The sequence below is a fragment of the Rhipicephalus microplus genome, chromosome 10 (genome assembly GCF_043290135.1).
Source record: "Rhipicephalus microplus isolate Deutch F79 chromosome 10, USDA_Rmic, whole genome shotgun sequence".
NCBI classification, from domain to species: Eukaryota; Metazoa; Arthropoda; class Arachnida; order Ixodida; family Ixodidae; genus Rhipicephalus; species Rhipicephalus microplus.
Window position 1 is genome coordinate 53,104,929 of NC_134709.1, and position 25,784 is coordinate 53,130,712.

Sequence of the window (25,784 nt, forward strand, 5' to 3'; positions counted from 1 at the left end):
AAAGTCATGCTTTTTTTTGAGCGGCAGTGGAGGGACTAGTCATGACAAAAGTCACCAGTACATCCTACACATGTAATTATGGTATGCCTGTGCGTGGATGGGGCTGGAAATTAGTACTGTTGTGCAGGGAAGTATGCTGAAAATTTTGTCAACGTTTGCAGGGAAAAATCTCAAAAATAGGAAATTTTCATATCTCTGAATGAGAATCCTTCGGCGTAGTACGGAACATCACAGGTTTCGCCCAGCCTGAAGCTTACCACCGCTCTACATGATCACGTGACAACTGGCAAAGCAGCCACAAAGCTGCATCCAAGCACAGAGCATAGAGGAGCTGTGCAAACGCGGAAGGCTCTTTGACGTGCTGTGCTTGGAATACTCAAATGCCGTGCAGAGGGCCCGGGTTCAAATCTAATTCGATTTCAGTTTTATTTTTCCATGTCTATTGGTTAAGCCACCGGTAGTGACGGCAACCGCCATGCCACTCAGTACAAGAACCGGCGCCTGAGATTTGTGCTCTTAAAAAAATAAATAAACCTTATGATCCAACTCTGAAGCCACCTTGACCAACTCATTAAGATTCTCTCACAAATATGACCTGTTTATTAAAACTGCATAAGCAGTTGCCCGACAATGGTGTTTAAAAAACTAAACATCAGAAACTCCTGGTTTCCAATTAATGTTTTATTCAATGATCTTTTAAAAAGTGATTGTGTAAGAATGATCAGTGCTGATATTGAAGCACACTCCAGCGTGTTAAATGTGAGGGGTTCTAATAGCGCCACGAATATGGCGAGGTTTTCTTTTGTTTTTTTTTTTTGTCTTTTTGCGTCCCGTCAGTCGGAGACCTAAATGTGAAATGTGGGTCAACATAACATGTAAACGTTCGGGTAACCGTCCTATACCATCCCATCTCTTTAGATGAGCTCGTCAAGGAACGTTCGGCAGATTGGGACGTTGAACAAAGCAGCTTCTGTCCAGACTTCTGCCTCGAGTACTTCATTTCATGTCACTTTGGCTTCACCTTGTTGCCATGGTCAACATCACCGTGAACCCCATAGCCCTGAAGAGACAAAATGTATGATTGAAGTGAAGCAAATTAAAGAAGAGCGAGACGATTTTACGCATCTTAGGAAAGTACAGTTTCACAATCCCGAAAACACCACTCTTACCGCGACACAACGCTTGGTAGGCGAGAAGAAAATATGGGTGGAGATGCCGCTTTAAGATTCCCGCACCAAACCCTGCGATGTCATAAATTTTGAAAGTGTATGCTGGGTCCCACGCAGCTTCTTATTGATAAAAATTGAAGTACATTGTCATTTCTTTAAGACATACAAGTTACGGGAACATGAAGTCTTCTGAGTTTTTTCATTTAAAGGCACTGAAGGTACCAAAGCTATGGAGCTCCAGCTGCAAGGAACAAAACTGAAATTAGTAAGTTGTAGAGTTTTGCGTATCAGAACGAAGACACAATTAATGGACATGCCATAATTTGGTGACCCAGGATTATTTACAACCAACTAGGGTTGTATAGTGAGCGCATAGGCTTAAGTAGACAAATATGGTGACAACTTGTTGATGATTTGGGATATGCCCTCACAGATCAGTGACAAAAAGTCAAACGAGTTGAGAATTCATGTTCCGACTACAATATTGCCATGCTGCATTATTTTAACTATAATAAATCTAGCCCCTATGTATCTGTGTGGCAAGGGAACAAAAGACATGAAATGCCACAAAAAAAGAAAGAGTGCAGGTAACCACAATGATGCAAGTACTGCATTGATGTGCGTTCACAGACTACACAGACCACGGCCACTTTCCCAGCCTTCCCTGCGCCCCAAACCTAACATAGGTGCATCCCGTCTACAATCCACTCTGATACACTCAAACAATCCACTTCATGGTACACTAAAATATAGATATAACGAAACCAAATATAAGAAATATCGGATGTAACGAAGTGAACAAAGAATAGTCTGGCAACAGAGTGTTAGGAATATACTTTTAGAACCAATTTTCGGTTATAACGAACTTATTTTTATGTGGGATTCAACTTTTTTATAATGAGGTTCAAGTGTGTGAAAGAACCAATCATGCCCCACACCCTGCAAGTAGTATATGAGATAGAAAAATGTGCGGCCATGAGCCAGAAAGGTTGCTTGCAGTGTATGCTCCCTATACATAGTAGAGAAAATGGCATAAAGGAAAGGTAGAAGTGCCGAACTGGTTGTGGGAGTTTGGAAAAATGTTTGGCCAGAGGTGAAATCTTCCACATGTTTATAATAGAATGTTCTATTGCACCACACTAGATTGGTCGAGGCTAGTTTGACAATCAGACGCGGGAACAGCAACGGAAAAGGCAATGCTGCCAATCACTTCATTGTATGCTATGCACAGAATGAACCGAGACACTGCTCTGTCCTAAAGGGGTCCATTCTATACTCGTCTGGTGCCGAATGCTTGCAACGATTCCAGTCGCATACAGTTGTATGTGGATGATTAACATCCACTTCCGCTCACTGGAGCCATTGTAGCTACGACGAGTTCGAGCGAATGAGGCAACTGGTTAGGTCAACAAAACAACACTTTGTTGCTAAGTTAGCAATAATGCATAAGTGTCACGTAGAAGGATTGTTCGCTTAATGAAAATAACTAAAGACCCACTATTTTTGTACAGCCTCCCAGTTTCCCTCTCCCCAGCAAGAGCTCGTTTCAGCTAGGAGTTATGGGGTACAGTTGCATTATGTCACATGCTACGATTTGCCAGGGGGTCTGCCTGTTAATCAGCTGCTGCATGCGGCTGGGCGGTTGTCCACCTCAGGGATTGACGCTTTGGCACACGTGACATGATCGGACATAACAAATCACATCCCGCTTCATGTCTTTCCAGGTGGTGAGGCAACACAAGTTGGCATGAATCTTAGGGCCATTTGCATGCCCAGCAATGCACGAGTCATGAAAGTAGCGAAGAAATGCTCCTCTCAACATGCGCGGTATTACGACCTCGAATGACTCACTTGTGTCATTGCCAGATGCGATGGGCCTCAGCAGGACGCCATCAGAATCCAGCAGATAAGAATATAGCGCGCTGACAGCACTACCAGCAGTTGCCAAGCGCTCCGCACTGACAGGAATACCAGCTGCCCCCGTGTGTGCAGAGGCCTCACCGTCACCGGAGCCCGTAGAACGCCTTTCACCAAAACGGATCTTCCTCCTGAGCTTCTAACAGCTCCCTTCTGCTGAAAACAATCCCTGTGCTAACAACAGCCTCTAAGTGGTTCACGCTTTTGCCTTAAACTAACGTTTGCTCCGCCGTTTCTGTTAGCGCTAGTGTCTAGCTCTCAGTTTGTTTCGGGTTAGTTGCGTGACTTGCCTCGTGCCGAACTGAAGCACCCGATAGTGCGTCAGCCGTGGGATTGTTTTAAGCCTTCTGGTGATGTACAGTGAGGTCTTAACACTGCAGCAGCAATGCCTAACGAGCGAGGCGGCCACTTGGTTTGTTCAAGCGCCTCAACCACGTGAGGGCCTTGTGGTCAGTCTCAATGATAAACTCAACTTTGCCGATGTAGTCAAACTTACAGAGAGCGAGAACTATCGCGAGACACTCCTTTTCTGTTATCAAGTAGTTCCTCTCTGCCAGCATTAACGAACAGCTTGCAAACGCAATTGGTTGGAAAGCACCTCTATGCTCCTGAAGCAGAATCACTCTTAAGCCTAGGTCACTTGGGTCTGTTTGAATCACAAACTACCTGTTCAAATTGGGTAGTGCAGTTCAGCCGTGTTAGCCAGCAGCTCCGTAAGGCGACACAGTACGGCCTCCTGCTCTTAGCTCCAAGCCCAATGCTTGCGATCCCTCAAGAGCTTCATCAAAGACGCCTGCACCGCTTCGCAGTCTGGAACGAACTGGCGATAGAAGTTCAACACCCCCAGAGAGCGCCTCAGCTCACCTCCCCCTTTCCACTCTCCCCAGAGATGGTTGATTCCCCCCCTGAGGAAAAGTAGCCTTTCCAGCAAGCGGGGAAGATGTAGGGGGATGGCGTGCACCAGATGCGGGGTGAACAGCCCTCGGAAAGAGGCGTCAGTGTCTCTTTCGAATGACTGGTTTTCTTCGCAGCTAGACTGAGCGCGCTGCCGTCAAAGGGAAAGAAAGCATGGGTGCACATACTACCCCACAGTCCATGATCAGGAAAGAAAAAAAAAAGGAACATAATGTCCTGCAACAAGCGTCCACAAGCAGAGTTATTTTGAAGCCAGCACCGTCGACCCTACACGTGACCTTTCGAGTCAAGATTAAGCAAGAAACAACATTTGCCGAGACCTCGGGGTATGACCCTTGGCAGCTTTTAACAGAAGCGCACGAATTCAGCACAGATCACCCAGTTGACAGAAAAGGTTTAAAAATACAAAACTGCTGGCAGGAGCGAAACCTACCATTTCCTCCGACATTTTGATGACTTGCGGGGCCAACAGAGTGTGCTTCATTCGCGTGACGCAACATTCCCTCCTTTTCTGATTGACATACAGCTCAGCTTCTCACCCCTCAGTTTCCAGTACTCAGCTACAGGCCACAAGCACGCACAAACGATGCGACACAGCATCGGTGCAAAATAACTTTCCCTTGACGTGGGCGTTCCTATAATAGCGGCACATCGCCATTTGCGCTTCACAAGTGAACAAATGGACGCACACAGCTCAGTCGTGCACAAAAGCATCCCACTTGGACTCGCAACACAATGTATGCTCCGTTGCCCTTACGCGACGGAGACAACACTGTATCTGGCACTTTGAACAGGAGGCTCTAGCCAATGTTCCAGCTTCGCTCTTGCGAGCAGGCAATTTTTTAACTCAATTTATCAGAAATTAGATGCTTGACGGATTGCATTTTTTTAATGTATAGAAGGAAAGTTCGCTCACTACTTCTATATTTAAGTGCTAAACAACCATTGTCAATAATAATTTCATGTACATTTATTGGTGAAGTGCACGATTGTGCCATGGGCGTTCAAGCAGTTTACAGCCGCTTTCAGGGAGAGGCTGAGCGTCACTGCCCATATTCATGGATTTTTAAATTATTAATATTATTATACAGTCCAACCCCTTTAGAAGAGACCTTGACGTAAGGGACAAATAAGTATAAGAGACACCAGTGTGCCTACGTTAAAATACCGGTTGCTAAATAAAGTACAAGATACCCTGCTTATAATAGACATCTCATATAGCACACAAGAATTGCTGTCTGGAGCATGCCTCTTATAAAGGGGTTTAACTGTATGATGCTTCTGTGTGGTGGCCTCAGTGTCGTGTACAAAATAAACGCAAAAAATAAACAAAGATACGATCCGAACCGGGTTAATCTAATTTTGGCTACTGTAAGCATAGGAGTTGAGAACTCGAATAAAACGGGAACAAATCAACAAGGTTCTACTATAATCGGCGTTCCATGGCATCAGGACGATTCACGAACCTTGTGGCTATACGTTGCCCTTGATGGTCCGTGTCGCCATCTCAATGGCGCCTTCTTTTGTCTTGTTACCACCTATGAAGCCACTGGAGTGGACGAAGATGCAGCCGTCAATTCCACTCAACCGCGAGAGCTCCTCGTCGCGCAGACCTCGCCACTTCTCAGGAAGGTGCACCCTGCAAGGGTGTAACCGCCAAAGGGTTACCAGACAGGGCCTCTAATTGATAGCCTTCACGTGACGTCATGGACTCGGGTTCTTAAAGGAACACTAAATAGCAAAAAAAGATTTTTGGAGTGTTAGTAAAGCGAAATTTCACAATCCCAGAAACACCACCTTTACGGTGACATACTGCTTGGTAAGCGAGAAACTGCACGAAAAGGAAATGCGGGTGGAGACGCCACCTTGAGATTCATACACCAAACACCTGTGTGGTCCCCTCGGTGTCGTGTACAAAAGAAACACAAAAAATATACGTATTATCCAAACCAGGTTAATTTATTTTTGCCATTGCAAGCGTAGAAGTTGGGAACTCGTATTATGTGGCAAGAGATCAACGAGGTTCTAATGTAATCGGGGTTCCAGGGTATCAGAGCGATTTACAAACCTTGTGGCTATACGTTGCCCTTAATTGTTCCCAGAAACACCACTTTTACTGTGACACGACGCTTGGCGAGTGAGAAAACGCATGATAAGAAAATGCAGGTGGAGACGCCACCTTGAGGTTCCCGAACGTGACACAAGAAATTTTGAAGGCATCTATTGAGTCCTACATAGCGCCCAATCTATAAAAGTGAATTACACTGTAATCATTGAGTGCCATGAACTTAGCATAGGAAGTTTCAAAATATTCAATCGAGAAAATCCCACGAAAATACTGAAAATACATTTTGAAATTCCCCAAGTCACACGTGGAGATTTTGGCGTGAAATTTAAAAATTAATCTTCAGCCTGTATTTTCTCCACTAATCACAAACTTGTGATCGTGAAACATAAGGCACAGGATTTTTCGGAGTGCAGTTCGTCAATCTAAACCCAGTCAATGGGCCTCTTTATTGTACCTTCAACATAATGGTACTTTAAAGGGCCACTCACCAGGTTTGACAATTTTGAGCTGACAAGTTCAATGCTCAGATGAGGCGTTCACGATCACGTCTGCCAAAATTTGCAACGCTACGCGCCGCGGAAATGGGCCAAATATTACTCAACTTCCAAGATGAACGCTTATACCCCTTCCTTTTTCGGGCGGGCGCCCAGAAAATGAAGGCATGACGAGCGTGTATGAATGGCCCTACGAACACGGCAATGCAGTGACGTTGGTCCTCTACGTATACGACTGTGCTCTGACGTTGCCAAAAGTGCGTAGTTAATGTATTCGTTGCTTGAGGAAATTAATAAATATAAATATTTAGATAAATAATGAGATGCAATAAGGGAATGTGAGTGTTCTTTTTTTTTTTCGATTTTTCTCCCGTGAGTTGAAACGAGATGCGGGGCTGATGTGCCGGCGTTTCGCAAGCGTTCGTGTTTCCGCGTTCAGTGCATCGAGCTGACGACAGCTATGGAACGCTCCTACGCGTTTGCGCACTCATTGTGCTCATCCATTCTACTGCGTCTAAGTCAACGTTTCCAAACCATCCCGAAGAAACAGGCAGTACACTTCAAACAAGGCTGATCAACAACAACAAAACAAAACAAAAAAAAAAACGCCGCTCGAGTGCATGAGGGTTGGGCTTGATCGGGCACGTCATGCCCACGTGACCTTTTGGTCGGATGCCAGAGAGAGTAAGGAAAAGATTTGGCTTGCAAAGGCTACGCGGAGGAGCGGCAAGGGTTTTGAGCTTGCCTTCTCTCATCCTCGTTTTGCACCGCTTGAAAAAAAGTTTTCTCAGCTCGTAATGAACCGATTGAAAAAATTTTTCTGGCAAAATTTTCCTCATCGAACACCCGAAAGCTTCCACGGTCTAACTAAAATTTGGTATGGGACCTCGTGAGTGGCCCTTCAAGGCAGCTTTGATGAAGTCATATTTGTGGATAAGTTAACCTACTTCGATTGTGATATCGACGCTGCTGGAATGTTTAATGCCTCTGTGCACGCACAGCAAAAGAAGCTACATGTGACGCACTGATAACGTCAACATGACAGCACAAACTTCGTGCACCAACACATTCGGGCTCTAACATGGCTATTCCAGTGACATCAGTGCAAGCAGTCTATACTTGCTGGAAGGTAAACACATCGAATGACCTAGTCAACAGTCAATGCTCTCAGCAAGGAGGCACTAAAACGTCTCAATGATGGTGTGCCTGGACCACGGAGTGAGATCAGATGGGAGTGCCGACTCCGCCTTTCTGGAAGGCACACATTCTGTAGTGCCGAAACTTGCTTCGCAATGCATTTAGCAGATGGCACCACAAATGAAAGGAAGCTGTGGAAGATAGAGTTTCATAAAATTAACCAGAGTGAACACTGGCACTGGGATCATTCAGCCACCATCTGAATGATGGGTAATACATGGGTTTGCCTAGTGTTCATGCTTGTGGACTTAGAATGCACTTGTGGCTTTGTTGTGAATTTCGTAAGCCGATTTGAATTGGTGGATCTAAGAAGGTCAATGTGGTGAAGCGTCACAGCTACACCTTTGCTGAATTACGTCTTAGCAAAGCAGTTTCAGGCCTCATGAAGCTTAAGTAACGAAGACTAGACAAATCCATGAACTACTCATTAGTCCCATTCTGGCTGAAGTGCAGCTTCCTTAGACACTAGCGCCAGAGTTCCCTCTAGTGTATTTATAAGAGACTATCGTGGAGGAGAAACTCGGGTTCGCCAGCAGAGCCGCAGGCGGAAAGTGCCTGTGTCGTTGCTATAGCAACAGTGCACGGTCATGCTTTACTGCGTTCTTGCATTTGCTAGTTTACCAGTTTTGCCGTCTGCTACTGGCACTTTGTTCTGCGCCGCCGTCAGTACATGCACTCGTGCAAGCAGATTGCTTAATTACTTCTACGTGCCTTGAAAGATGACGCAACGCACGGCTGCAAGTAGTCAGCTGAGAGCAGCGAAAGTGTAAAGCGAAAGTGTAAAGAGCGAAAGGAAAAGAGCAAAACAGTGATCCAGGCACTCACGTCCCCATTTACATGGTTTTTCCGAGCAAATTCGTAGCGTAGATACAGAGTCTTAACTTCTGCCTCATCTTACTTCGTGGCCTGAATTTACAATGCAGCGACAACCACTGTGTCATCTGCTTAGAGGCAGTTTGAAGGCTGTCGACAAGAAAATGACACGACTGTCAGCCTCGCGGCATTGCCAAGGGCAAGGACAGGATGGTAGACACAATAAGGTTAGCTTAAGTGAAGCGAAGTGTTGCAGTCAATTTTAAGGCCCATCATTTTTTTTTATGTCATATCCTCTTTCAAAAGCGAAGAAAGAAGAAACAGCACACGAAACACAGAGACACGACAACAGCTGTGCTTGGTTTTGCCAAAGCGCACAGGTGCTGTCTTCTCCATCTTTCGCGTGCTGTGTTTGTTGCGTGATCCTCAGTTCTTGAAAAAAATGCACCAACTTGCCCCTAAACACGTGCCACTTGACATCACACCCTTGTGAACCACAACAGGCTCTCACCGGCACTCGAAGGAGCCAAGCGTCACCGGCACGCCCTGCACCCGCCAGCTGCTGCCGTCTTGGTCTTGGTACAGGACCATCTTGACCTCTCCCGGGATGGACAGCTCCTCCTCAAGGGTCAGCAGGTGATCCTTCCAAGGACAGCCACCACGCTCCATAATCATAATGGAGCCCGCATCCCCGACCTGTTTTTGTTTTTAATCGTCAGTTTCGCACATGATACGATCACCACAACAGAAAGTGAGAATGTGTCCGAGTTATTACACCATTTCTCTCCCAGTATCACTCTCACAACTGCCAAAATATTGCTAAAATCTTCTGCAAATACCTTTTGTCGCTGCTGGAGTGCATTTAGGACAAGTTCCCGGGCAGGCAACCATGCTGTGGCATAAAAGCGCACACGTTCTAGGAACTCCTCGCCTGTCAGCTTCATGGCCTTCAAGAATTGCTCCTGTAACACCCAGAGACAAGAAGAATGTTAGAATTGTAACGAAGAAGTAGGGGGTCATGCAAAGCTCAGCAAACACATCGTCGGCACTAAGCATAAGGCACTCGGCTCGGACATTGTCGCTGCTTTCGCTGGCTAGGCCTACGCTCCTATCTGGTCTCAAATAACAGTTCTGGCTGTCTCAGTTCTTTATTTGGTGGAGGTGCTGGGTCTCCTCGCAATCCTGGAGTTGCGAAGCCGAACTTGACCTGTCGCCATGACCACTGCATCAGCCGCATGCCCTCCATCTATGTCTCTCCAGGCCATTGTGTGCTCCGGTGCTGTCTGTCAGCGGGACCCTCCCATATTCAGTGGCACTGACGATCATGACGTTGATGACTGGCTGGCAACCTACGAACTCATGAGTGTCTTGAACAAATGGGACGAAGCCACAAGACTGGCAACCCTCAGCATTTACCTCAGTGGCATTGCCCACTTGTGGATTCAAAAGCATAAAACCGACGATCCAACTTGAAAAGCATTCAAGACAAAGTTCAGCAATGTCTTCGGTTGTCCAGCTGTCCACAAACTTCGTGCGGAGCAGCACCTTCAGTCAAGATCTAAACTGCCTGGTGAGAATTTCACCAGTTAAATAGAGGACGTGATTGGCTTGTACAAATGCCTCGATGTGAGCATAGCAGAAGCGGACTGCATCCAGCATATTTTTAAGGGTATCGACGAGGATGCATTCCAAATGCTCATTTCAAAAAGCCCGGCTATTGTCGCCCAAGTTATCGAGCTCTGCCAAAGCTATGATGAGCTCCGCCGGCAACGTCTCGTCACCCGCCGTGCTGTCCTACATCAGGAATCGATGTCCGGCCTAACTCCCTCGCAAGATCCGGTCCTCTTCTCGCAGATCAAAGATATTGTGCGCGAAGAAGCTGCCCGCCAACTGTCGCTCATCTCCGGCCTACCAGAGCGCAGTGCGCTGCTTAGTCCTACACTACGGACTATTATACAAGACCAAGTGTCTGAGGTCCTTCCTCCGCCTCAGTCAATGCACCACTGACATACGCCAAAGCAGCAGCACGACCACGACCACAGAAGTTCTGAGCGCCGCCTCCACTGCCTGCTCCTGTTTATGCTGCCCAGCTGCCACGACCTCCATTCCACAGCGTTCGTAATCCATGGTGCACTGCCGACAACCGACCGATCTGCTTTTAGAGAGGTCTACGCGGACACGTCGCACGTTTGTGCCGCCACCGACCACTCCACTCAAGAGAACCCACATCCATATCAGTACGACCACACGTTTCCCTACACTTCAGACCTCGAATTGCAACCTCCTCGACCAAGCTATCGACCAGCATCTGATCGCTGATCTCCTTCCCGTCCTCGTCGCTCGCCATCCCCGATGCGCTGACGCCCCTCTGCAATCAACACGGAAAACTGAATGGAGCATTTCCAGAGGCAAGAACTGCGTCCTCGTCGCAAAGCACAAGCATCTTCATTCACCGCCGAATGTAATTAATGCCGTTCTTGAAGGTGTACCTGTACTTGCCCTTATTGGTACTGGTGCTGCCATTTCTGTCACCGCCGAAAAAGTTTACCGTTCAATTCGAAAAGTGACGGCACCGCACTTTGGTTCGTTTCGTTATACTGCCACTGCACAGCCTGTGCAGCCTGTGGACGCGTGTACCGCCACACTTCTAATTCAAGGAGTGCCCTACACAGTGCAGTTCGTAGTACTCCCGCACTGTTCTCACGACATCATTTTAGGTTGGAATTTTCTCTTCCATCACCAAGCCGTCATTGATCGTGCCTGTGCCGAAGTATTCTTTTGTCCCCTTGGTGATGCTCTACCTGCGAACGATCGCCCTTCCTATGCGAAGTTGGTCATTAGTAACGACACCCAGATCCCTGCGCGCGCTTCTGTCATCGCACCTATGTTGTGTTTCGCTGCCTTCAATGCTACCGCATTCTTCACGCCTTTTGTGCCTCTGGGAAATCCATTCCCATTCATGATCACGCTGCTTCGGGGCCAATGTATCGGCTCAATATAAACATTTGAAACCATCGCTACAATTGACGTTTCTGAAGGATCATCGGAAGTCAGCGCCGTCTCCTGTAGTTCTGTGAATGGCCCTTCCACTGCCCACATTTTCAACCGTGTCATCAATGAAGGCCTAAACCAACAACAGAGGTGTCAGCTTTTGAGCCTCCTTGACAAGTTTTGGCCATCTTTTGACAGCCACAACGCTACTTTAGGTCGAACGTCTACTGTATACCACCAGATTGACACAGGTAATCACCCATCACTACGGCAGCGACCGTACCGTGTTTCGCCGACTGAACGCCGTGTCATCGATGAACAAGTAGGTGACATGCTAAAGCGCGACCTCGTTCATCTATCAAACAGTCCTTGGGCGTCGCCGGTTATTTAAGGTTAAAAAGAAGAATGGCATGATACGCGTTTGCGTAGGTTATCGTCACCTAAACAAAATAACACGAAAGGATGTTTATCCTTTGCCTCGTATCGATAACGCCCTCGATTCTTTTTAAGGCAGAGTTCTTTTCCTCCCTTGATCTACGCTTTGGTTATTGCCAAGTGCCCATAAATCCGGATGATAGGCCAAAAAGTGGATTATTGTAGCGATCGACCATCTCACAAGATAAGCAGAAACGGCCGCTCTACCAGTCGCGAAGGCACGTGACACTGCGTTTTTCCTGCTGCAACGTTTTGTTCTGCGTCACGGCGCTCCTCGTGAACTTTTGAGCGACCGAGGCCGCGTCTTTCTTGTGGATGTTATTCAAGAACTTCTAGCTGAATGCCATGTGATTCACCGCTGTACTACCGCATATCACCCACAAACAGACCGCGTGACCGAACATTTCAACTGCACTCTTGGCGACATGCTTTCTATGTATGTCGCCTCCGACCACACCAACTAGGATCTTATTCATCCCTACGTAACGTACGCTTACAACGCAGTGCCTCAAGCGACGACAGACTTTTCTCCCTTCTTCTTACTCTATGGTCCAGAGCCATCCTCTCCAATCGACACCATTCTCCCCTGCCAACCCAACTCAATCGAAGGCACACCAGTTTCCGAAGTCGCTCGGTATGGGGAAAAATGTCGCCAATCAGATCGCACCCTTACAACACAAGAACAAGGGCTACAGAAATTTCATCACAACGATGGGTGGTCCCACTACCAGTTTTCACCCAACTTTCTTGTTTGGCTGCGGGTGCTTCCCACTCCTGCTCCTGGTACCTCTACAAAGTTCGTCAGCAGGTACCATGGACCTTATCGCGCCATAGAGCAAACTTGCGCGGTCAACTACTTCACTGAACCCCTCACGCCCACTGCGGACCTGGGTCGCCGAGGCAGTGAAATCGTACACGTGGATCGTCTCAAACCTTATCACGAACCACTTGTCCTCATGACACCTTAGAACAATTACTTGGCTCCGTCTTCAGCGAGGGGGAAATATGTAATGAAGTAGTGGGTCATGCAAAGCTCAGCAAACACATCGTCAGCGCTAAGGACGAGGCGCTCGGCCCGGACGTTGTCGCTGCTTTCACTGGCTAGGCCTACGCTCCTACCTAGTCTCACATAACAGTACTGGTTTTCTCAGTGCTTTATTATAGAACAACATTTGTCACCTTACATACGTTAAGCGCCAACACCTTTGGGGAATGTCATGGTACGCATTCATTTACAACTTTCAGTAGAACACGCGAGAATATAAGCATTCAAGACGTAAAAAAAAATAAACACTCGATGCCATGTGCCACGCATATTGAAGCCGAACCACCCTATTAGCAACTACCCTCCTAATTCTATGCAGGCGCACTTTCATATGCCAACACAATCTGGAATGGGAACACACTCAGAAATTTCACATGCTATGTACCCATGACAAACATAAGAAGTGAGTGTTGGCGATGCAAAAGTTTGTTTCAACAGTTACTGGCGATCAATTATAGCGAGACAGTAATCTAGACAGATTTCCTTCCCAAGAGCTGGCTGTGGGTGGTACGGTGTTAGACAGCACCATTTTTCTAGTCTATATATAAACAATGCCTATGTTAAGCTTGCCATATAACATACATGAGCATTGTTGTTATACGGAACTTTGGGGGGAGTGAAAATTCTTGTACCATCCAAAATGTCGTGTAAAAAAAAAAACTAACAATATCCATTTCCAAACCATGATGTACGCACAAGAACACTAATTTCCATGGAAAGAACTCTCGTATCTCTCTCTGGAACGCACGCGACTGGGCCACTAAGGGATGGCACAGCTGGCTGCAGTGAATATGGGCATTGAAGCCACGCTTGAGGCCAACTGAAAACTAAAGGCCAAAGTTCACACAACCATAATTATAAGCGAATAACAGGAATACCAAAACCATTCCAGGCTTTTTTTTAATGACTGTTGTGCCTCTAATCTAACGCATTTGCTAGCTGCCTACCTTCGGAGCTGTGTAATTGAGATTACGATGACCACGCTGACAACAACCGCGATTTCGTGCACAGTAATTGCAGCAAACAGCAGTTCTATTTTCAAAACACGTGTGTGCTGACCGTGCATGTGCCCTCAGAACTATGTCGTGGCACCTATGATCGTGTCTACCATGGTTTTGTCTTCATTGGTTGCGGCAGACAGTTATGCTTCGATTTGGTCAGCATTAAATGCGTTTGTACTTAAAGAAATTTCGTTGTCGCCATACATGATTGTCTCGATAGCAACTGCGGTTTCATGTGCAGTGGCAGCTACAAACGATAACCAGAGTTCTAACCGTTTGTGAGCTCTCGATAGGTGCACAACTCCAAAGCTTTCGAAGCACGCTCCTGTGAGTCATTTCTCGACGGTTTCCATACTAACGTTTCTACAACCCATTGTACTGCAGACTAGTGTTTGGGACATTCGAATTGCAACCCATTGGACACAATGAAATTTGGCCAAGGAATTTCACAAAGGTGGTTGAACGATCGCAGCGCAACAGTCCCCTCTATTTAATTTCAGAAAACTCTATTGTTCAATGTAACCGCTTTTCAAATTAACCCCTCGAGTAGCTTTGTACACATTTGCGCACACAACTTGTTATTGCCAGTCATGTCGACTAGTGGCTAAGAAAGAGCAATATACATTGATGTTTGGATGAACTCAAACAGCTTCATAATTCCTCATTTAAATTTTTATTCTTCAGGGTATTGTTGCTTATGATTACTTTGTGAAAGGCACTATCATGTTTGCCCTGCTGCTCTCCGCAAGCCATGTGTGAAGAAAAATAAATTCTTTTCAAAATGAACATAAACGATAGTGACACTGTCCTCTATTACTAGTGTGAGATTCTATTCCATATATCCAAAAACAGAACATAAGTGCTTCAGCACATAGTTTACAAAAATTTCATCAAGATTATTTACTTTAAACATGCAAATGAATACACGACATTACTTTTGATGCAACAGAACGCAGAACATGTAGAGCTTCGAAATACAGTCTCATAAATTTGACTCGTTTGCAGACGGTCCGTCATGCCTGAGAGGGTCAAGAGATTTTTTAAAGTAATGAAGTACTGCCATAGAACCTTAAGTACAACCGGTGAGCAACAGAAGACTCACGTAAAGATTGTGGTTTGGCTCGTTCCATGCCGGGTTCAGGTGGGCCACTCGGGAGCTCACGTTCGTGTTTATTCGGTAACTGCAAAGAGTACCAGCACAAACAGGAGAAGTCACACGACGCGTGCCTCACTGTTTCGGGCATGACCAGAACACAGGAGCATGGAAGTACAGCAGCAGCAAAAGCTTCGGCACACCACCGTTCCGAATCCGTGGCGGCCGAATGACCAAGGTGCCAGAATTTCACTCCAGTAACGTCGTTGCGGCCGCTAAACCTGTGCGATAATTCGAATGCTTCAAACATTCGAACGAATGTTGCCGCATTCTAAAGCGCTTTCATTCGAATTTATATTGTCGAAAAGTTTCGAATATTCGAAATGAACGAATATGTGTGCGTTACTCCACATGTAACCCCTCTAAACATGGTTTCGCTGCAGTGAAGGGGGTGCTAGCCCTTGAAACACCTATCTTTAATGTATCCGGATGTAACCCACTGTAAAAGTGGTTTCACTGCTGTAAACAAGTGCTAAGCCGCAAAAACGTCCATTAATGGGATATCTGCACTGCCGCAAAGCCCCAGTTAAAGGTGAAATGAACATGTTATCCTCACGTCTCATCATTTGTTAAGTTTAAAACCTTGCTATTCTGGTTTATATGCTCAAACTACAGTAAATTTTAAAACAACATATTTTACAGGTTATTACTTGCATTCTACTGAAAGTCAAACCCTGTTACTATTCAAAGTTGTTCCTACTTCCTTTGAACCAAAAAAGAATAGAACTTGCACAGGACTTGTTGCCATTTTAAGATATACTGTGCAGATTGGTTGGGTCTTGAAGTATATGATCATGATTTTTCTTATTATATATATATATATATATCCTGCCCACGGCAAGCTATCTTTTCACCCACTTTTCTTTCTTCACATTTACATTACAATTGGCTTAATAACTTCCCCTATACATTCCTTGGCACTATTGTCTGTTAGATCTCATTACTATTGTGTCTAAACACGAAAAAACGAGCCCTTAAGTATACACTTGTTTTCCTTCATATAATGATTTATATATACAGTTAAACCTCGTTATAACGAAATTGGAGGGCCGCCGCTATTTGCTCGTTATAACCAATATTTCGTTATAGCCGTAGCGGGCATTTACCGCAAATATTGTCACAATGCAGAAACAGCAGCAGTCGAATCCAGGAAACTCACTTTAATTGTACCAGAACACTGGCAAGCTGATCGGAAGAGAACCTCGTCTTTTTCTCCCGCTGCGCGTGTTCTTCGTTGTTCTCTTGGCGCTGCTTATTTAATGTGGCATTTGCCCCCCCTCCAGAGAGCAGCGTCCCGATGCTCTTCTAATAAAAACGGTGGAGTAGATGCATGGTGTAAATCAGTCCGAAAAGTAGGGCTTCATTCGCACAACGTGCACGATTTCCGGTTTTTGCTGGCGAGCTGTCGAGGGGTTGTCCGGAACGACCACGTAATTAACGTCACTCAGGCGTTGTAAAACTCTGTAGGGGCCAAAATACTTCTTCAGCAATTTTTCGGACAGTTCCCGGCGGCGGATAGGACTCCATACCCAGACTTTGTCGCCGGCCCGATAGACGACATGTCGGTGTCGCAGATTATAACGTTGGGCGTCATAATTTTGCTGCTGGGTGATTCGGACGCGCGCAAGCTGCCTCACTTCTTCTGCTCGTTGGGTAAAAGATGCAGCGTCCAAATCGATGTCATTGCAGTCGTGCAGTCACATGGCGTCAAGCATCGTCGTCACTTCACGGCCATGAAGGAGACTGAACGGCGTTCTTCGTGTAGTTTCTTGCTGCGCTGTATTATAGGCGAACGTGATGTACGGTAGAATGTCGTCCCAGTTCTTGTGATCCACGTCCACGTACATACTCAACATGTCCGCAAGAGTCTTGTTGAGGCGTTCTGTTAAGCCGTTGGTTTGTGGATGATAGGAAGTGGTTTTCCGACGGGCTGTTCCACTGAGCTCAAGCACTGTCTTGAGGAGCGCGGCCGTGAAAGCGGCACCTCGATCCGTTATTATGATTGTTGGTGCACCGTGCCTCAGGACGATATTTTCTACGAAGAATCGTGCGGTTTCAACGGCGGTGCCACTTGACAAAGCCTTTGTTTCCGCATAGCGCGTAAGATAATCAGTGGCGACTATTACCCACTTGTTGCCAGCATGGGAAGTCGGATATGGTCCAAGGAGATCCATTCCAATTTGGGCAAAAGGTACCGTGGGCACTTGAATTGGTTGTAATAGTCCAGCTGGTTTTAACGGTGGCGATTTTCGTCGTTGGCAATCGAGGCACGTGCGCACGTAATGCTTCACAATAGCTGGAAGTCTTGGCCAGTAGTATTTCTGTTGGATTCTTGCCAATGTGCGTGTGTATCCGAGATGACCAGACGTTGGCTCATCGTGGCAAGCACAAAGTATCTCCTCACGAAGTGACGTCGGAACGACAAGTAGGTGGGTGCTTCCTCTGGGGGAAAAGTTCTTCTTATAGAGAACACCACTACGTAAGCAGAATGACGGCAGGCTCCTTGCAAATCTTCTAGGGACGGTTGTTGTCCGGCCATTCAAAAATTCAATAAGAGGAAGCAACTCACTGTCTTCTTTCTGCTTGCACGAAATCGTAGTGGTGTCAACGACTCCTACAAACGCCATGCTCTCATCGTCTGTGTCATCATCGTGCTTTATCGGTGACCTTGATAAGCAATCGGCGTCGGCGTGCTGCCGTCCGGACTTATACACGACCGTCATATCAAACTCTTGAAGGCGTAAGCTCCACCGTGCGAGCCGACCAGACGGGTCTTTCAAGTTGGTCAGCCAGCAGAGGGAATGATGGTCGCTGACTACGTGGAAGGAACGACCATAGAGGTACGGACGAAACTTCATAACCGCCCATACGACAGCAAGACACTCTTTTTCCGTTGTAGAGTAGTTGGACTCTGCGCGGGAAAGCGTCCTACTAGCATATGCGATCACACGCTCGGCTGAGTCTTGCCACTGGACGAGTACAGCGCCTAAACCCACGTTGCTGGCATCTGTATGGACCATGGTAGGAGCATCCTCACCAAAGTGAGCAAGCACAGGGGGAGTCTGCAGGCGTTGTCGGAGATCGTCAAATGCCACCTGTTGATCGTCGCCCCATGTGAACGAAACGTCTTCTCTTGTGAGTCCTGTTAACGGCGAGGCTATGTGGGAGAAATTGGCAACAAACCTTCGGTAGTATGCGCATAGGCCAAGGAAACGCCTGACTGCTTTCTTGTCTTTTGGTACCGGAAATTTTCTGACGGCCGCAATCTTATCGGGATCAGGTCGAACACCTTCATGGCTCACCACATGACCTAAAAATTGAAGCTCCTTGAAACCGAAGTGACACTTCTCGGGTTTCAGTGTCAGGCCGGCAGATCTTATTGCCCTGAATACCGATAGCAGCCTGCTCAGGTGTTCCTCAAATGTTTTTGAAAAAACAATGACGTCGTCCAGATAGACCAGACATGTCTGCCACTTAAGGCCTGACAGAACGGTATCCATCAGTCTCTGAAATGTTGCGGGGGCTGAGCACAATCCAAATGGCAAGACTTTAAATTCATAAAGCCCTTCAGGCGTTACAAAAGCCGTTTTTTCTCTATCTCGCTCGTCGACCTCAATTTGCCAATACCCACTTTTGAGGTCCATTGACGAAAAGTAGCGTGCATACCTCAGCCTGTCGAGTGAATCATCGATGCGCGGTAATGGGTACACGTCTTTCTTTGTCACACGGTTCAGCTTGCGGTAGTCGACACAAAATCGCAAGCTTCCGTCTTTCTTTTTAACCAGCACTACCGGCGACGCCCAAGGACTTCTTGACGGCTGGATGACGTCATCATCGAGCATTTTCTTCACTTGTTCTTCGATTGCTTCACGCTCTTTCGGTGCTACGCGGTATGGATTCTGTCGTATTGGCCTTGCCGTCTCCTCCGTTATTATCCGATGTTTCCTCAGTGGCGCTTGACTGACCCTCGAGGTCGATAAAAAACAGTCTTTGAACTGGTGCAGAAGATCTAATAGACGCTGTCTCTGCGCTGGTGACAAATCCGAGCTTACGTCAATAGGTGGTGGGGCTGGCGTGGCTTGCGGCTCGTCCTGTTGTACTACACAGCACTCGCGGATTTCGGTGATCTCGTCGAAGTAGGCAACTGTAGTGCCTTGTGTAATGTGTCGTCGCTCGTTGGTAAAATTCGTCAACAGAACCTCTGCTTCACCGCACACAACATTGACGATACTTCTGGCAATTGCAACACCACGAGAGAGTAGGAGCGTCAATACTTGTTCAGCGATTCCTTCTCCAGTATTCTGCTCGCTGCACGTGACTGAAACAAGGCGGCACGATAACGGAGGTACGGTCACATCGTCAATGACTCGTAGAGATTTTCGGTGTAGCGCTGCGCTTTGATCCGCTGAAAAGGTCAGTACACCGTCCGGAATATTTATGATGGCACCATATTCCCGCAAGAAATCCATCCCCAAGATTGCCTGTTTGCAACACTCAGAAAGGATAACAAAAGTTGCGACGAAGAATGCATCCCCTATCTTCATTCTTGCGGTGCACTTTCCGGTAGGTGTGAGTAGCTGCCCTCCAGCTCCTCTAATCTGCGGTCCTGTCCATTCCATTCTAACCTTCCTGAACGTGTCTGCCAGACTCTCACTCATTATTGAGAAGTCCGCGCCAGTGTCGACCAATGCCATGACGTCATGTCCGTCAATCGTAATTGCAACTTCGGCAGTAACAACCCCATCCTTCGTCGATTCATTGAAAATGTGTCTCTCTTCGCTCGGCAGTAATGGGGGATTTTCAGCACTTCGACGATTCGCAACCTTCCCCCCCGAGGTCGCTGCTTTTAGTTTCCCCGGCGTGGACTAGGAGATCTCCCTCTTGGCATGTCAGTGGTGCTCCGTCTAGAAGATGGAGAATAACGCCCAGGAGAGGGTGAGCGTGACCGAAACCCAGGAGGAACATCCCGCGGGGTCATGACATTCGTGACGACGTCAGGTGTTCCGTTGAAATGGCGCCGAGGAACCGTAGAAAGAAACCCTTGGTACCCTGCGGCGCGATACGGGCAATACCGAACGATGTGGCCTGCTTCCCCACAGTGAAAGCACAGGGGCTTATGATCAGGGGTACGCCAGATGTCAGTTTTGCGAAGTGGTGGCCGCCTCGGCATCGAAGTTTCTCTGTAGTACCAAGGCGCTGTCGGCGGATGTTGATGGTGGTACTGATGTGGTGTCGGCACGTTCGCTGGCTGTTGGCGGACTACGTCTGCATAGCTTGCCCTGGGAGTGCTCGTGTTCGGCTCAGGAAGCGAGAGCGCTTGCCTGATCTCCTGGCGTACAACTTCCGTTACTGAGGCGATCGCGCAGTCGTTCGGTTTGGCGACGAGTTTCTTGACCTCTTCTTGTACGATTTCTCGTATTAGTTGGCGCAAAGAACCTTCGTCGGGTGTTGTTGCTGTGGTAGTGGCTGCCACGCTGATCGGTGCACTGTGGGTTGGGCAGTCATACTGGAGATAACGTAGATGCAGTGCGCGTTCGATAGATGTCGCCTCCTTGGAAAATTCATCCACACTTGTAGGCGGGTTTCGTACGAGGCCAGCGAACAGCTGCTCCTTAATGCCCCGCATGAGGTGGCTAACCTTTTTGGCTTCGGGCATATTAGGATCTGCTCGACGAAATAGCCGCGCCATGTCCTCAACAAACATCGTAACGGATTCATTTGGTTTCTGAATCCGTGACTCGAGGAGACGCTGTGCAATTTCTCGTCTTTCAGTGCTCGCGAACGTGTCGAGAAACTTCTGCCGGAACTCGTCCCAAGACGACCACACGCGATTCGTGAACCACGTTCGGGCTCCGTCTTGAAGCGGAAAATAAACGTAGCCCAATTTCTGTGTGGTGTTCCAACCGTTAACATTCGCTGTGTGCTCGAATTCCTCGAGCCAGTCATGTGCATCTTGATATGCGTTTCCGTGGAAGTCAACCGGAAGTCGAGGGTTCAAAACAGTCTCCTGTGTCGTGCTGGGGCTGGACATGTTGGGGCCAGTGCTTCCAGGAGCCGTCATGCTTTCTGGCACAGTCACGCTTTCCGGCAATGGACCAAACTCCGGGCTGAGGCCTAACAGGCGCCGGCTGCTGCGGTGAACGGGGGTGTCGATGCGCGGAAGTCTTTCTTGACCAGATGCGGGGCTGTTGTCAGGCGTCCCGAACATGTACCCAGCGCCTCCACCAGTGTCACAATGCAGAAACAGCAGCAGTCGAATCCAGGAAACTCACTTTAATTGTACCAGAACACTGGCAAGCTGATCGGAAGAGAACCTCGTCTTTTTCTCCCGCTGCGCGTGTTCTTCGTTGTTCTCTTGGCGCTGCTTATTTAATGTGGCAATATTATGCACTGTACTTACCCAAAAAAAATAGCGGGCGAAATAGCATCCCGCCGCACGGTGGTATGCAACAAAATAACCGCATTCCCAAATGGAAAGGAAAAAGTCATGCACCTGTTTTAATGCACTTCAAAATACACAGCTTGCATTTCAGGCAGACTTAGCTGCAAAGAAGTCCGTAATTGGACGTTGATGCATCTTCCTGATGCGAACGATGGCTCTCTCAGCTGCGGCCGCAATGTTCAAGCCATCTTCGCCGCCCTCGTGAGCGCCGAAGTAGCGGCGCAGTACGTCCACCGCGTCTAATGCCTCCGACGCCGTCGGCACGTTTGTCTGCTGTTCGTCGACAGAGTCATCGTCACTGGTTTCGTTACGATCACTGACAGCGCGCACAATATCGTCATCCAGGAGCTGCTCCGTTGCCACCACTTCCGAGTCCGCACTCACATAGTCGCAAAACGACTCGCTGTCAGGCACGACACCGGCGTCACGAAGTGCCGTCCATGATGCAGCGACTTCGTTTGATGTGGCAAAACCGTCCGGCACGGTGGGCTCGTCTGATGGCTCATCGCTGGCGTCTGGTGCGGCGGCAAATGAGGCGTGTCGAAAGCAGTTTGTGATCATGGTCACCGTCACACTCATCCACGCCGCCTGAAGCATTTCGAGAGCAGCGTACAAGTCAACATGGTGTCTCGCTTCATCCTCATGTTGAACAGGAGCTTGTCTATCACATGCTTGCGGTAACCTGCCTTCAGCGACATAATCACGCCTTGGTCAAGCGGCTGTATTTTCGCTGTGCAGTTTGCAAGAAGGAACAGCAGCTCGATGTTTTGAAGCACAGCAGCGGTATGGTGGGCGGTGCAGTTATCTAAAACAAGGCACACCTTGCGGTTCGCCTTTGCCAGCTTCTCGTCCCATTCGCAAAGCCATTTTGAAAAAATCTCCCTGGTCATCCAGGCTTTGCGATTGGCTACGTATTTGACCGGGAGCTGCCTTTTCCCCTTAAAGCAGCGAGGGGATGCACTTTTGCCAATTAAGAAAATTGGCAGCTTCTCAGAGCCGGTCATGTTTGCACAAAGTAGCGCAGTGATCCGCAGCTTACTTTGTTTGCCGCCATGGCACGGCTCGCCTTTGAGGGCTAACGTCTTGTGCGGCAACATCTTGAAAAAGAGCAGTTTCGTCCGCGTTAAAAATAACCTCCTCGCTGTATTTTTCTAGCAGCTGCACGATGTTTTCTTTGGCCCACTTGGTAGCCTCTGCTTTGTCAACAGATTGCGATTCGCCGCAGACCGCTCTCCTGACAATGTTGTGGCGCTCCTTGAAGCGTTGGAGCCAACCCGTGCTACGAAGTTGATTGATTGATATGTGGGGTTTAACGTCCCAAAACCACTCTATGATTATGAGAGACGCCGTAGTGGAGGGCTCCGGAAATTTAGACCACCTGGGGTTCTTTAACGTGCACCCAAATCTGAGCACACGGGCCTACAACATTTCCGCCTCCATCGGAAATGCAGCCGCCGCAGCCGGGATTCGAACCCGCGCCCTGCGGGTCAGCAGCCGAGTACCTTAGCCACTAGACCACCGCGGCGGGGCTGTGCTACGAAGTTGTCATAGCCCATGATGCAGGCAAAGTCTCTCGCTTTTCTTTGAAGCAAGGCGCCGCTCACCGGCAGATTCACAGCCCGCGTGTCCAAGAACCATTTAAAAATGGCCCTTTCGACCGCTTCAAAGGCAGGTGCCCTCATCCTCTTAGCGCTTCCTTTCACGCCACGTGCAACAGCATCGATGATGGACTCCTGCTTGCTCAAGATGGTTGACAGTGTCCTCGTCGATACGCGAAAGTCTCTTGCCACGTTGCCTTTCTTGGTTCCCGATTCGACGGCTCTTATCATAGCCGCCTTCTGATCTAGCGTTATGCGCTATCGCTTCCCGCCTGGTGCATTCATGTTGCTGGAGTCACGAGCGCAGCACGATAAAAGATAAGGCGGAAGCGGTCGAAAAAGAGAAGAAACGCACGCAAAAGCAACGTGGCTCACGTTGGCGAGCGACAACACTTGCAGAGAAAGTGACTGTGAAGAGGAAGGGGCGCTCTTTTGCGCTGCCCTCTAGGAACCGGTTACTCAAGGGGAAGGGGGTATGTAAGATTAGGAAGCGCACCTCAGCGCCATGAGAAAGGGGAGAGGGAGAATATAAAGAAGACACAAAAGAAAAGAAAAGGGCAAGACGTTCGCGGAGCGCTCCGCTGTCGGTGGTAGCCAAGCGGCGCATGTGCAGCGACCTCTCCTCCGGAAACAGCGCGTGCAGTCTGCCTTGCGCGCGTTGCTGGAGGGCGCGTGGCGGGAGTTTTGAACTGCTAAATACAGTTCTCGCGTTGCGCGCCGTCTCAAATTCGCGTTGTGCACTGTCGTGACATCGACTCAAAATTTTACTTCCTAACAAAATTTGTTCGTTATATCCCATAACAGGGAAATTTTGCCTCGTTAAAACGAGGTTTTGAATACATTGGTTTGTATGGAGACTTTCAAGGGGAGTTAGGATTTGCTCGTTATATCCATTATTTCGTTATAGCCCGTCTCGTTATAACGAGGTTTAACTGTATATATATATTTCAATTTAACTCGAAATCATTTGGTCAAAATCACCATATGTTTTGAATTTGCTTCGAACCTAGTATTCTCTATTCACACAATCCTAGAGATCGCGATTATAGAAAGCTCATGGGGACGACTCCTTCCTCAACATGCCGAGAATGTGGGTTCATATGGCATCAGCGGCAAGCTGACTACTTCAGATCACTTTCGCTTACCCTTTAATCCTACAATAACAAAACTTTAACAAAAAGCTACATCATCCTTTTGTACAATCCTACTTTCATATGAAGTCTGCCGAGGTCCAATTACGACCCACATGCAGTACGTTGTGTGCATGGAGGAAGGTGAGGGCGAGTGGGCAGTCAAGAACAGCGACTTGATGCTGCGACACTAGAAGCAGAAGGTGTGCATGTGTGTGTTTGTGTGTGCATATGAATGAGGTGAGAATATGGTAGAAAATAATCCTCAAGTTAGACCAGCCATACACAGCTGAGCACACAGCTGTGCATCCTGCATACTGCGATGTTTGCACACATACCACGTCCTTCCATGTGGGTAGTCCTGGACGTCGCGTTATCTAAATGTCTCAGGGGATACTTGAAGTGATTATTATTCTTGTTAGTAAGCGAATGTTTGCTGCAACACAGATGCCAGTAAAAGTTAGTACGAGCTTTGTTTTGCTCAGCCCAGATACATTCTTAGTGTCTTTACGGTGAGAAACTTGATGCTTCCCGGTCGTAGGCGAGAGATTATTGGTCCGCTGCCAGCTCGTAGTAAGGTCACGGGGTCCATGACGCCAACAGGCAAAAAAAAAAAAAAAATGTTCCATAGTCGCCATCAGGGCTATCAGCTGCAATGACTGATGCTCCCAGATCTAAATGCACATTTGTACCCTATAACGCGAGCGGAGGGATGATCGCCACTGTAGCTCAGCAGTAGAGCATCAAACGTGTTTTTCAAAGGCCACTGCTTCGGTCCCTGGTGGAGGCAAGTCATCTATTTGTCAACTTTTCTTTCTGGACATTTACATTACAATTACAGTAGTTTCCCAGTAAAAGGAAATCTGTTAAATGGAACTGCTGTTGAAACGGTACAGGCACTTCCGGAAAGATTGGTTTTATTCTTGTATTCTGCGCCCTTGTTAGTCTCTCAGTAAATTAAACATATTTTCTGGGTCCCTTCACTTTCCATTTGTTGAGAGTCTGCTGTACTTCTAATAACATCCTCTATACTTCTCTTGGCATAACTGTTGTTAGTTCTCATTAATATAGTGTCTAACAAAGAAAACGATCCCTTAGATTTACACTTCCTGCATCTCTGTAAGAGACACATTCACATACCGTGGCTCCCCGTCGTAGGCATTGATGCCGTTGTCGATGGCATCAATCTCTTCCATGAAGTTCTCATAGACCTTGTCGTAGATCTTTTCGAGGTTCGGCTCGGAGAGCTTCCAGCCGAGCGTCTCTGCTATCACCTCTCGCCCGTGGTGAACGTAGACAAGCCCGGCACTGCTCAGCTTGGTGGCCCACTTTTTGGCTGGGTTCAGCGAATTCATCGTCTCGTTGAAGGTCCTGGTCAGGGAAGAACAAAAGCAATGCGCACTTATGCCTCTGAAG

At 47.6% G+C, this 25,784-nt stretch overlaps 1 protein-coding gene across 4 annotated transcripts in view; it reads right to left on the reverse strand.

Moving 5' to 3' along the window:
- Positions 1-660: 660 nt before the first annotated feature.
- Positions 661-25,784, reverse strand: part of LOC119180743 (MYG1 exonuclease) — a 32,685-nt gene continuing 7,561 nt past the window's right edge. For all 4 annotated transcript variants that reach the window (XM_075875659.1, XM_037431877.2, XM_075875660.1 and 1 more), the window contains 6 exons: positions 25,509-25,739; positions 15,148-15,226; positions 9,413-9,535; positions 9,085-9,269; positions 5,468-5,640; positions 661-1,060 (listed from right to left, as the gene is read on the reverse strand). In XM_075875659.1, the coding sequence (XP_075731774.1) occupies positions 5,475-5,640; positions 9,085-9,269; positions 9,413-9,535; positions 15,148-15,226; positions 25,509-25,739 (784 nt within the window). In that variant the 3' untranslated portion in view covers positions 661-1,060; positions 5,468-5,474. The remainder of the gene's footprint in view (positions 1,061-5,467; positions 5,641-9,084; positions 9,270-9,412; positions 9,536-15,147; positions 15,227-25,508; positions 25,740-25,784) is intronic.